Genomic DNA, 12,568 nt, shown 5'->3' with positions numbered 1-12,568 from the left:
CCCAAAGTGCTAGGATTACAGGCGTGAGCCACCATGCCTGGCCAAAGTCATAACTGTGTTTAACCATAAATAGAGCTAAACAAATAATGCAGACCAACCTTCAGTCTTCAGGCTTGTTTTTACGCAGGAGAGGAAAAGAAATAAAGTATTACAGTAGGCAGGCCAGGCATGACACTGGGAGGTGGCATGGGCATCAGCTCCAGCCCCTTTGAGGACAGACACTGCTCCTGAGAGGGGCTGGCCCCACACAGAGCCAGATGCACATGTGCCCAAGAGGAGAAGAAAAGGTGACTTAGCCCAGATATCACCCTGGACCCTCCTAGGCTGGGATGGGGGCTCCTTCTCTGTGATTTCCCAGGCCCTCAAGCAGCCCTCCATCACTGCATTTAGCACTATGATACCCTTAATTGTTTGGCGTTTGTCTCTCCCATCAGACTGTGAGCTCTCAAGGGCATGAAGTGGGTCATATCCATCACTGTATTACCAGCACCTGGCACAGCAGGTGGCCAAGTGCAGTTACACAGGATGCACACTGCACAACTCAACGTGGGGGGCACCATTCCACACAGAGGCTCACGTACCAGGTGGCCTTGTGGCACACAGCAGGCACTCTGTACATACCCGACAGACAGATGGGCAGACTGACAAGTGTATAGTCAAGTCAAGAAGCAGAGCTGACTTCCCATTGCCAGAGGGGCCCCTCTCATAGGCAGGACTGACAAAGCTGCTTTCTAAAGCAGACCTGAGAGGGGGTGAAATCCACTCCTAGTCTGAGGTATTTATCTGCAGTGTAAACATCCAAAGCCCTCCGGCCTACCCACTGCTTATGCAGGACATGCCTTGAACAGCCAAGGCGCGATTCATCCACTCACTTAACACATTTACTGAGTGTCTACTATGTGTCAGGCTCTTTTCTTAGTCCTTGGGATGGAGAGACAACCAAAAAGCCCTCAGAGCAGCCGGGCACGATGGCTCATGCCTGTAATCCCAGCACTTTGGGAGGCTGAGGCGGGTGGATCACTTGAGGTCCGGAGTTCAAGACCAGCCTGACCAATGTGGCACAACGCCGTCTCTACTAAAAATACAAAAATTAGCCGGGCGTGGTGGCAGGCATCCATAATCCCAGCTACTTGGGAGGTTGCGGCAGGAGAATCACTTGGACCCAGGAGGTGCAGGTTGCAGTGAGCCGAGATTGCACCATTGCACTCCAGCCTGGGCAACAGCGTGAGACTCCCAAAACAAACATAACAAAACAAACAAACAAAACCCTCAGATCTTAAATTCCAAAGGAAGAGATCAACAATAAACGAACAAGTAGATCCATAATTTACTCCAGGCAGCAATAAGTGCCACAAAGAAATCACAGCAGGGAAGAAGAGGGAAATGAAGGCTGGGGGCCAGGGTGGAGAATGCTCTAAAGTAGCAAGAATTCTTTCTTTTTTTTTAAAGCAAACACACGAAACTTGTAATTCAGTGACTGTCACTGAGTTCACGCAACCACCAGGTGTTGGATTTTGGATGCTGTCAAGCCAGGTGCTGTTTCTACCCTTGACCCACGTTAAGTGCTGCCCCGGGTCTGTGTATTCCGCTGCCAGCCCTCTCACTGTTTATTCCACCAACACTGCCTTTACTCAAGAAGGTTCTGGAACTCTGCTTGGGCAAGGTCCAGCAGGCCAGCCTCCCCGGAGGGAAGAATTCAACTCACAGCTTTATAGTCAATGCCTCATTTTTGACCAAAAACGGCATTCACTGGCTGCCTCACTGACCTCCTCCCCTAGCCTCGGCAGAGAAAGCTCTTCATCCTCAAAAGAGGAAGAAATCCGGCCTCTGAGGACAGCCAGAAGGAATGTGGGGGTCTGTCTGATGAACTCTCTCGGCAGCTGCTCTGTGCTGACAACTAATTTGTGTAACTTGGGGAGGTGCTTATGGCCCATTGTTAAGAAAAGAAATCAAAAGGTGGCAGGAGATGAGAAAACTCTAAGATATGCTCTCAATCTTGTCAAGGGAAAAGGCCTAGGAAGGAAGGACAGGTGAAAAAGATGCCAAAGCTAACAACAGCTCTCCTTCTGGGCAGTGAGGGCAGAAAGATGTTCTTTTTCAGGAGTTTTTTGTTTTGTTTTTTGTTTTTTTTGAGACAGTCTCGCTCTGTTACCCAGGCTAGAGTGCAGTGGCACAATCTTGGCTCACTGCAAGCTCTGCCCCCCGGATTCACGCTATTCTCCTGCCTCAGCCTCCTGACATTTCTGTATTTTTAGTAGAGATGGGGTTTCACCATGTTGGCGAGGCTGGTCTCGAACTCCTGACCTCAGGTGATCCGCCTACCTTGGCCTCCCAAAGTCCTGGCATTACAGATATGAGCCACCTTTTTTCCTGATTCTTTGTACTCTTTTGTAGTTTGCAAATGTCTACGATGAGCACATATTGCTTTTATAATCATTAAGAAAAACTCGGTAAATACTTAAGAGGGAAAAATATTTGCCATGAGGTTAACAGATGGTTCAAGCAAGGTTTTGAAAAATGGCCACAGGCCAGGTGCCGCGACTCATGCTTATAATCCCAGCATTTGCATTTTGGGAGGTCAAGGTGGGAGGATCGCTTGAGCCCAGGAGTTCGAGACCAGCCTGGGCAACACAGAGATATCCCATCTCTATAAAAAAACATAAAAATATATAAATAAAATTTTTTAAAAGAGAAAAATGGCCACATTGTTGGAATAAAGATCCTTCTCCCAAGAGGACAAGGGAAGAATTCAGCAGTGTGAAGTCGGAGCACACAGGGTTTCTTGCTCATGGTGCTTTGGATGTCCCTGGCAAGGGGATTCCCTGTCACGGGGGTCAGGGTAAGGGGGAATTCGTCTTCAGTGCTGTAGGATGTTTAGCGACATCGCTGGCCTCTACCCTGGTTGCCTGCCAGGGGCAAACCCCACTCCAGTTTTGACATCCAAACATGTCTCCAAACATTGCCAACTGTCCCCAGGGTGGGGGCAATTTGCCCCTGATGGAAAACCACTGCTCTAGGTATTAAGTTCCTAAGAAAGAAACCAGAGTCATGAAGATGTGTTTTACCTTCCAGGTATGAAGGTTAATGAGCCATTTTTTAAAATCCCTTAAAAATGTGCTCCCCTAAGGGGCTTGAGGCAATCTGTGAAAATGGTTCACTATTCACTTTATCCAGAAAACACCACAGAATCATGCAGATCAAGAGGTTCAAATCTTTGTGTTCACCTTAAGAACATTTGTGAGGCCGGGCATGGTGGCTCATGCCTGTTATCCCAACACTTTGGGAGGCTGAGGCAGGAGGATCCCTTGAGGCCAGGAGTTTGAGACCAGCCTGGTCAGCATGGTGAAACTCCATCTCTACTAAAAATGCAAAAATTAGCCGGGCGTGGTGGCACATGCCTGTAACTCCAGCTACTTGAGAGGCTGAGGCACAAGAATTTCTTGAACCCGGGAGGTGGAGGCTGCAGTGAGCCAAGATCGTGCCACTACACTCCAGCCTGGGCAACAGAGTGAGACTCTGTATAAAAAAAAAAAAAACGCCAGGCGCAGTGGCTCACGCCTGTAATCCCAGCACTTTGGGAGGCCGAGGCGGGCGGATCATGACGTCAAGAGATCGAGACCATCCTGACTAACACGGTGAAACCCCGTTTCTACTAAAAATACAAAAAAAATTAGCCGGGCGTGGTGGCAGGCGCCTGTAGTCCCAGCTACTCGGGAGGCTGAGGCAGGAGAATGGCGTGAACCCGGGTGGCAGAGCTTGCAGTGAGCCAAGATCGCGCCACTGCACTCCAGCCTGGGCGACAGAGCAAGACTCCGTCTCAAAAAAAAAAAAAAAGAAAAAGAAAAAGAACACTCCTGAAAGCGCCCAGGCCATCAAAGGTATGCACATACAAAAGGCCACAAAGTATCAGAAAGATGCCACTTTACAGAAACAACATGTACCATTCTGACATTATAATGGTGGAGTTGGTAGATGTACCCAGGCCAAGAAGTGGGGCTGGTCACAAGGTCGGCAGCCCAAAAAGAGCACTGAATTTCTGCTGCACATGCTTAAAAATACAGAGTCACACTAAACTTAAGGGTTCAGATGCAGATTCTCTGGTCCTTGAGCATATCCAACTGAACAAAGCACCTAAGTTGCGTCGCCGGACCTACAGAGCTCAGGGTCGGTCGGATTAACCCATACGTGAGCTCACTCTGCCACATCCAGATGATCCTGCCTGAAAGGGAACAAACTGTTCCTAAACCGGAAGGGGAGGCTGCACAGAAGAAAAATATATCCCAGAAGAAACTGAAGAAACAAAAGCTTATGGCATGGGAATAAATTAGGAATAAAAGGAATGCCATTAAAAGTTAAAAAAAAAAAAAAAAAAAAAGGAGAGAGGGAGACAAACAGTAAAAAAGATATATTTCTTAGAAATCAGTAAACTGAATATCCCGGGAGAGAGGTCGGTATGGCCCCATTCACAAGCCTGGTTCCTGCCCATCCCCCCTCAAGGATTCTCCCAAACCAAATACCAACACCTGCACCCCTTCAGCCTGGGTGTTCTAAAAAAAAGAGCTGATTAATCCAACAAGGAAAAAAGTTCCCCTTTAGGAAGAGCCAAAAATGTGGTTTAAACAAACCCAAGGTCATTGGCGCTTCGAGTTGGCGAAGGCTGGGCAAGACCAGACCCTGATGTCAAGACTTTATAGCCAGGGCCCCTCCAGAGCAATGGAAAAGCGTGGGTGGTGAGAGAGGGGGGTGCCCCAGTTTGATGTAAGACCCACTGCCAAGGACTTCTATGTAACCTCAAAGGCAGGAGGTGGGGAGGTCAAACTGGGAAAATGAACGCACGAGGTGCCAGGGTGGTGGGCGGCATTTGCATCACCAAATTAAGTGCTGATGTGTACAAAAATCACAAAGCATCTGGCAGCCTTCCATATTCTGTATACACTGCTTGGATACTCTAGCAGCTGGGAAAGAAAGTGGGGGTGTGGAACCTATCTGGGGCCAAGAGAGTTTAAGGACATTTTTTGCTCACCTGGACGGAAGGGTAGAGAGACAGACCTCACGCTGGGCAAAAGATTCAGCTAAACCCACACATTTTGATTTAGAGAGCACAAAGGGTATTGTCACCTAAAAGTAGCCTGCCAAGCAGGTCAGTGAAAAAGTCACCAAGAAGTTGCCACAATGCATTGCTCGGGCTGAGAGATAGACAAAGGGGGATTCTGCAGCAAGAAGAAACAGGCTAGACTCAAGGTAGAACTTCCCAACCACAAGGGAATGAACATGCAGAAATTCAGTCTAATCAAATAATTTAAAAGCTGAAGGGAATGTCAGCTATCATGCACTGGCAAGAAACAAAAATCCAACTGTTTTTTGAGACATGGTCTTGCTCTGTCACCCAGGCCAGATGGAGTGCAGTGGCATGATTTTGGCTCACAGCAGCCTGACTCCCAGGCTCAAGCGATTCCCCCACCTCAGCCTCCCGAATAGCCGGGACTACAGGTGTGCACCACCATCCCAGCTAATGTTTGTACTTTTAGTAGAGACGAGGTTTCACCATGCTGCCCAGGATGGTCTTGAACTCCTAACCTCAAGTGATCCACCCGCCTTGGCCTCCCAAAGTGGTGGGATTACAGGCACAAACCACCACACCTGGCCACCAACTTTTCCTTTAAAACCACCAGGGCTCATGACAGCAGTATTCACAAGAGTCAGAAAGTGGAAAAAACCTGAATGTCCATCAACCAGTGAACAGACCAACACAGTATGGTCTATCTGCACAATGGCATACTATTCCGCAATAAAAGGAAATGAAGCTGCAACACAGATGAACCTTGAAAACATCACGCTAAGTGTAAAAGCCGCCAGTCACAACATTCCACCTATTGTGATGCCATTTATATGAAATGTCCAGAATAAGCAAATCTAGAGAGACAGAAAGATTAGTGGTTGCCTAGGGCTTGGGAGGTGCTGGGGAAAATAGGGAGTCATGGCTGATGGATTGGGGTTTCCTTTGGTGGTAATTTAAAAAAGTTCTAAACTTGACTGTGGTGATGGTTGGATTGTGTGATTTAAGTGGGTTAATTGTATGTTGTATGAATTTTTGTTTTGTTTTGTTTTGTTTTTTTGAGACTAAGTCTTGCTCTGTTGCTCAAGCTGGAGTGTAGTGGCACGATCTCGGTTCACTGCAACCTCCGCCTCCCAGGTTCAAACTATTCTCCTGCCTCAGCCTCCCCAGTAGCTGGGCCTATAGGTGTGCGCCACCATGCCAGGATAATTTTTGTATTTTTAGTAGAGACAGGGTTTCATCATGTTGGCCAGGCTGGTCTCGAACTCCTGACCTCAGGTGATCCACCTGTGTCAGCCTCCCACAGTGCTGGGATTACAGGCGTGAGCCACTGCGCCCAGCCTACGTGTGTGAATTACATCTCAAGAAAGCGCTTATTAGAGACCACTAGGACCTCTGCAGAGAAGGAGCTCCCACCCCAGGCAAAGGATGAGAAACTCAGAGACCAACTTGAGAACCAACCCTGCCAGCAGCTGCTGTGTATCCTGCGGCTGGTCACTTTGCCTCTCTGACACTCAGTGGCTTCCCAGGGCAGTTAGACCAAAACCCACCTGGAAGGCCCTGCAGGACAATCACTGTGCTGACCTCTTCTCCTGCCCCCCACGTCCTGGCACACCATGGTCTGGCCACACCACCCTTTTTGTTTTGTAAACAAATTGAGCTCATGCTGGTCCTGAGGCCTTTGCACTGGCTGTTCCCTCTGCCCACAACACTGTTCCCAGATCTTCTCCCTGCTGGCTCCTTCCCATGCCAATGCAACCTCCCCAGAGAGGGTTTCCCTATCCCCTGCCTGAGTTGCCACAATGACACCCATCACTCCTCAGCCCATGGCATTGTCTTTTTTGTTTCCCCTCCAAAGCACTTAATAGCATCTGAATTGTTTTTTTTTTTTTTTTTTTTTTTTTTTTTTTTTTTTTTTTTTTTTTTTTTTTTGTAGAGTTGGGGTTTCAGTATGTTGGCCAGGCTGGTCCTGAACTCCTCCTGGCCTCAAGGGATCCACCCACCACGGCCTCCCAAAGTGCTGGGATTACAGGCGTGAGCCACGGTGCCTGGCAAATTTTTTGTATTTTTTGTAGAGATGAGGTTTCGCCAGGCTACCGAGGATGGTCTCAAACTCCTGAGCTGGAGCGATCCTCCCACCTCAGCCTCTCTATGTGTTGGGATTACAAGTGTTGGGAACCACCACGTCTGGCCCTGCTGAACTGCTTTATGAGGGAGGAAAGTGAAGCTCAGATGGGTCTGAAGGGCAGGCCTGAGGTCACACAGCTGGGGAGATGAGCGGCCGGCGATTGAACCCAGACGTCACCAATCCGAGCCTGCCAGTTTAACTCCGTGCTTCACCTCACAACCCTCACATCTCTTGTGTCACGTATGTCCTCAGTTTCTCTCAGCCCCGAGAGCCAGGACTTTAATTACCATCGTTCCCATTTTTGCCATAAGGACCCTGAAACTCATCAGGTCCAAGGTCATGTTCCAGGAAGGCGCCAGACCCTGCCCTGAGGTCAGCTGAGCTGAAGCCTGGTGCTCCCGTCCCATGGCCATAAAGCACCGAGACTCTCTCCCAATTCAGCGCTGCAGGGACCAAGGTGGTTTTCCACATTGCTTCTTTAGGGGGCTCCATCCAGCTCCCACCCTCATGCCCTGATGAGTCGCCTTCCCCAAGTGGCTGGTGGCAACCTCAAAGAGGCCAATGTGGCCCTCCAAGGTGCCAGACACCCTGAGCGGGTGGAACCCTGGGGCTGCCCCTACCGTTCTCTGCGTCCTGCTCCTGCTCTGTGCTGGCATAGGTACGCAGGAACTCAGCGAAGGCGCCGTCTCGGGCCAGCAGCTCCTGGTAGGAGCCCATCTCAGAGATCTTGCCGCCACTCATGACGATGATGACGTCCACCTGCGGCAAGTAGCTCATGCCGTGCGTGACCAAGATCCGCGTCTGTGGGCAAAGGGGACACCCGGCCACGTCAGTGCACATGTGTGAGACTGCCTAGCTTGGCAGAGTGAAGACTAAAGGAGGAATGAGCCGACGAACACCTGGCGGGCAAAACTCAGGTCTGAAGGTGGGACATGCACCTGCGATAACAGCATCCAGGAGCAGCTGAACCTGTGCACACGGTCCTGTAACATGCATGTGCAAAGGGCCTGCCACGCCTCAGGTGCTGAGCTAAAAGCTGGGGAAGGGGAAGGAAACAAAGACCCCTGCCCCAGATTCCAGGGCCTCAGGAGAAATGAACACTAGTAGAATAGTGCTTGCTGAATGGCGAAAACACAGCAAAAAGGGGAACGGGTGTACCAAGTGTGCGGGTTTTGCAATTTTAACAAAGGTAATGGGGAAGGTTATTTTTTAACAAAAACCTGAATGACAAGAGGTAGGGAGGGAACCGTACAAGTGTGTAAAGGAATAAAAGGATGGTGCCACAGCAAAACAGTTTGTATGCAATGGCTTTTTTTTTTTTTTCTTTTTTTCAGACAGAGTTTCACTTTGTTGTCCAGGCTGGAGTGCAGTGGCACAGTCTCGGCTCACTGCAACCTCCGCCTCCCAGGTTCAAGCAATTCCCGTGCCTCAGCCTCCCTCCCGCGTAGCTGGGATTACATGCGCCCGCCACCACACCTGGCTGATTTTTTTGTTGTTGTATTTTAGTAGAGATGGCGTTTCACCATGTTGCCCAGGCTGGTCTCAAGCTCCTGACCTCAGGCAATCTGCCTATCTCGGCCTCCCAAAAGTTTTAGGATTACAGGTGTGAGCCGCTGCGCCCAGCCCAATGGCTTAATTTTTTTCTTTTCTTTTTTTTTTTTTTTTTTTTTTTTGGAGATAGGGTCTTGCTCTGTCACCCAGGCTGGAGTGCAGTGGTGCGACCTCAGCTCACTGCAACCTATGCTTCCTGGGTTCAAGCGATTCTCCTGCCTCAGCCTCCCAAGTAGCTGGGACTACAGATACGTGCCACCATGCCCAGATAATTTTTGTATTTTTTTGTCAAGACAGGGGTCTCATCATGTTGTCCAGGCTCATCGTGAACTCCTGAACTGAAGCGATCCATTCACCCTTGGCTTACAAAAGTGCTGGGACTACAGGCATGCGCTACTGTGCCCAGCTCTGGCTTAATTTTTTTCTAAAACAACTCCCACTGTCAGCCACCCCCAAAACCACTACAAAATATGCACATGCATACATTTTATCTGCAAATCTGAAAGTCTGGGAAGACATTCATCAAACTATTAATAGAAGTCAGCATACGTTTCCTTAAACAGCTAACGGTCAATCTTTTCAGCTTTATGGATCTTACAGTTGCCATGGCACCAACTCAGCCCTGCCGAGTTGAAGTATCTGTAGATGATGCTTTAAAGAACAGGACACGTGCGGTCCCTCACACCTGTAATCCCAGCACTTTGGGAGGCCAAAACGGGAGGATTCCTTGAGGCCAAAAGTTTGAAACCAGCCTGGGAAACATAGTGAGACCTGTCTCCACAAAATAAAAATAAAAATAAATTAGCCAGGCATGGTGCTGCATGCCTGTGGTCCCAGGAGCTACTCAGAAGGCAGGAGGATTGATTCAGCCGAGGAGCTGGAGGCTACCATGCCATGACAGTGGCACTGCACTCCAGCCTGGACAACAGAAGAAAACCATGTCTCCAGAAAAAAAAAGAAAAAAGAAAAAAAACACACTGGCCATGTTCCAATAAAGTTTTATTTATGGACACTGATATCTAAATTTAATACGATTTTCAAATGTCATAAAATATTCTTCCTGTTTAGATTTCTTCTATTTAAAAATACACACATCATTCTTAGCTCAAGAGCCATATAAAAAGCAGGCAGTGGGCCAGATTTGCTAACCCTTGCTCTCTAAGAGAAGAATTAAAGATTAGGGATGCAGGATGAAGAGGGACTATTTTATTTACTTTATTTATATATATTTTCTGAGACGGAGTCTCGCTCTGTTACCCAGGCTAGAGTGCAGTGACGCAATCTCAGCTCACTGCAACCTCCACGTCCCGGGTTCAAGACATTCTCCGGCCTCAGCTTCCCGAGTAGCTGGGATTACAGCCATGCACCACCACACTCTGCTGATTTTTGTATTTTTAGTAGAGATGGGGTTTCACCATGTTGGCCAGGCTAGTCTCGAACTCCTGACCTCAGGTGATCCACTGGTCTAGGCCTCCAAAAATGTTGGGATTACTCACCGTGCCCAGCTTTATTTACTTTATATACATGCACACACACACACACACACACACACACACACACACACACACACACATATATTATAAGAATATATACATATTCTTATACTTTTCAATTTTGTTACAATGGGCATGTATTAGTAATTTTCAAAAATGTTTTGTACTATTTTAAAATATGTTTACACAGAATGTTAGTGGTATGTATGGGAACAACTACAAGAGGTCATGTAGCACGATGTTTCCTGTATATATACGTGTAACAAGATAACCCTATTTAAAAAGTTTACACACAGAGCAAAAAGACTTGAAAAAAATACAAAACCTCTAACCAGTGGAATGTGTGTAACTGCTTCCATTTTTCTTTTTCATGTTTTTCTTAATCTATATGCCCCCCATGGGGATGTGTTAGTTTTAAAATTAGGGGAAACAGCCGGGTGTGGTGGCTCACGCCTGTAATCCCAGCACTGCAGGAGACCCAGGCAGGCAGATCACTTGAGGTCAGATGTTCGAGACCAGCCTGACCAACATGGTGAAACCTCGACTCTACTAAAAATACAAAAAGTTAGCCAGGCGTGGTGGTGGGCACCTGTAATCCCAGCTACTTGGGAGGCCAAAGCATGAGAAGTGCTTGAATCCGGGACACGGAGGTTGCAGTGAGCTGAGATCATGCCACTGCACTCCAGCCTGGGCAACAATAGCGAAACTCCACCTCAAAAAAATAAAATCAGGGGGAGAAAAAAAAGAGCCAGTGTGTACCCATTATCACAACTGCCCTATAAAAAGAACACAGGAACTATTTCCTATCACGTTAAGGTGTTGTGGCAATTTTCCGACCCCTCTACCCACAGACACCTCTGCAAGTAAGAAAACGCAGCCTGCTAGGTCACAGGCAATGTCTTGGGGTGGGATTCCCCGCTAAGAAGCCAGCCCTGTGACTTAATCAGGAAGAGAGGCCTCCCTTGGCCATGCAAAGGCAACGAATTTAACTCTGCGTGGAGGACTTACCCCTATAAAGACAAGTACAAGACGGCTATCTTAGGAAGGCTTCCAAGACAAGCATGAGAAATGTGTTCTTTAAAGTCCAATTAAAAACAAAGAAAGCCAGAGAAAGTCAAGGACTCCTAAAGGGGACATGTTCTGACTTAACCAAAGGGCGAGACGGCCCAACACCAAGCCCCGCCCCGCCAGCAGGCACCTTGTTCTTCAGCATCCCCTTGGGGCCAATCACATTTTCAAAGATGTGTTTTCCCACATGGGCATCCACTGCTGAGAGGGGATCATCGAAGAGGTAAATGTCAGCGTTGGAGTACACGGCCCGGGCCAGGCTCACGCGCTGCTTCTGGCCCCCAGACAGGTTCACGCCCTGGGGAGAGACATACACAGGAGTGGGTTTCCTGGGAAATCTTGAGACTCACGATACGTAGAAGCAGGCCGAGTGTGGTGTGATCCCAGAACTTTGGGAGGCCAAGGTGGAAGGACTGCTTGAGGCCAGGGGTTTGAGACCAGCCTGAGCAATATAGGGAGACCCTGTCTCTACAAAAAAAAAAAAAAGAAAAGAAAAAATTAGCCAAGCCTGCTGATGTGTGCCTGTAGTTCCAGCTATTCAGGAGGCTGAGTGGGAAGATGGCTTGAGCCCAGGAGTTCGAGGCTGCAATGAGCTATGGCTGGGCCACTGCACTCCAGCCTGGGCAACAGAATGAGACCCTGTCTCTTTAAACAAGAAAGAAAGAAAGGCATAGAGCCTGCTCAGGACACAGCAGGTCCCGGGTGAAGGCCCTGCAGAGCTGCACCCACCTCCTCTTCTTTAAGTGTGATGCTGAAGGCATGAGGTCACGCCTGCACAAACCTGGAGCCAGGCCCCAGCTCCACCACCACCAAGGAAGGGATCACAGGCACAGGGTTTAGCCCCACCTGTCAACTGGGCAAAAGAGAAAACCTGAATCTCCCGTGAGGTGCTGAGCAGGGCACCTGGCGCACAGCGAGTGCTCAGCGAAGGGTGGCTGACGGCACCAAATCATGTTGACCAGTGGGAAGGCCCTGATCTCTTAGTCTCATGGAAGGCGTTGGTGGACGTGGTCATATTATTGTTACTGCTGCTGTTGGTGACAGCTGCCGTGTTTGCCAGCTTACTCTGGATCTGTTACTGTCCGGCAAAGCCACATATAGGTGAAGCAAGGCTCCGGCCTGGGGACACTGAAATCCAGCCCACATCCCAGTCACCAGGAGGAAGGACAATGCATGGACCAGCAGCAGCGCCAGCTCCCACCATGACAGATAAGCCAACGTCGTTTCCCTGTTTGGCTGGAAATCACAGGTTACTGCCTAGCCCCTCCTGAG

The 12,568-nt window shown here is 48.8% G+C and overlaps 1 protein-coding gene and 1 pseudogene across 29 annotated transcripts in view; one reads left to right on the top strand and one right to left on the bottom strand.

The window, feature by feature from the left end:
• ABCC1 (ATP binding cassette subfamily C member 1) overlaps positions 1-12,568 on the bottom strand; it is a 187,263-nt gene that overhangs the window by 44,605 nt on the left and 130,090 nt on the right. For 26 of the 29 annotated variants that reach the window (XM_063796774.1, XM_054668955.2, XM_016929507.4 and 23 more), the window contains 2 exons: positions 11,427-11,594; positions 7,805-7,985 (listed from right to left, as the gene is read on the bottom strand). In XM_063796774.1, coding sequence (XP_063652844.1) covers positions 7,805-7,985; positions 11,427-11,594 — 349 coding nt within the window. The remainder of the gene's footprint in view (positions 1-7,804; positions 7,986-11,426; positions 11,595-12,568) is intronic. The other 3 variants (XM_016929513.4, XM_016929516.4, XM_063796770.1) reach the window with 1 other exon arrangement.
• On the top strand, positions 3,872-4,323 carry LOC107968800 (large ribosomal subunit protein uL22-like; annotated as a pseudogene).

Source organism: Pan troglodytes, chromosome 18, assembly GCF_028858775.2.
Source record: "Pan troglodytes isolate AG18354 chromosome 18, NHGRI_mPanTro3-v2.0_pri, whole genome shotgun sequence".
Taxonomy (NCBI): Eukaryota; Metazoa; Chordata; class Mammalia; order Primates; family Hominidae; genus Pan; species Pan troglodytes.
This window is presented reverse-complemented; position numbering and strand designations above follow the sequence as displayed.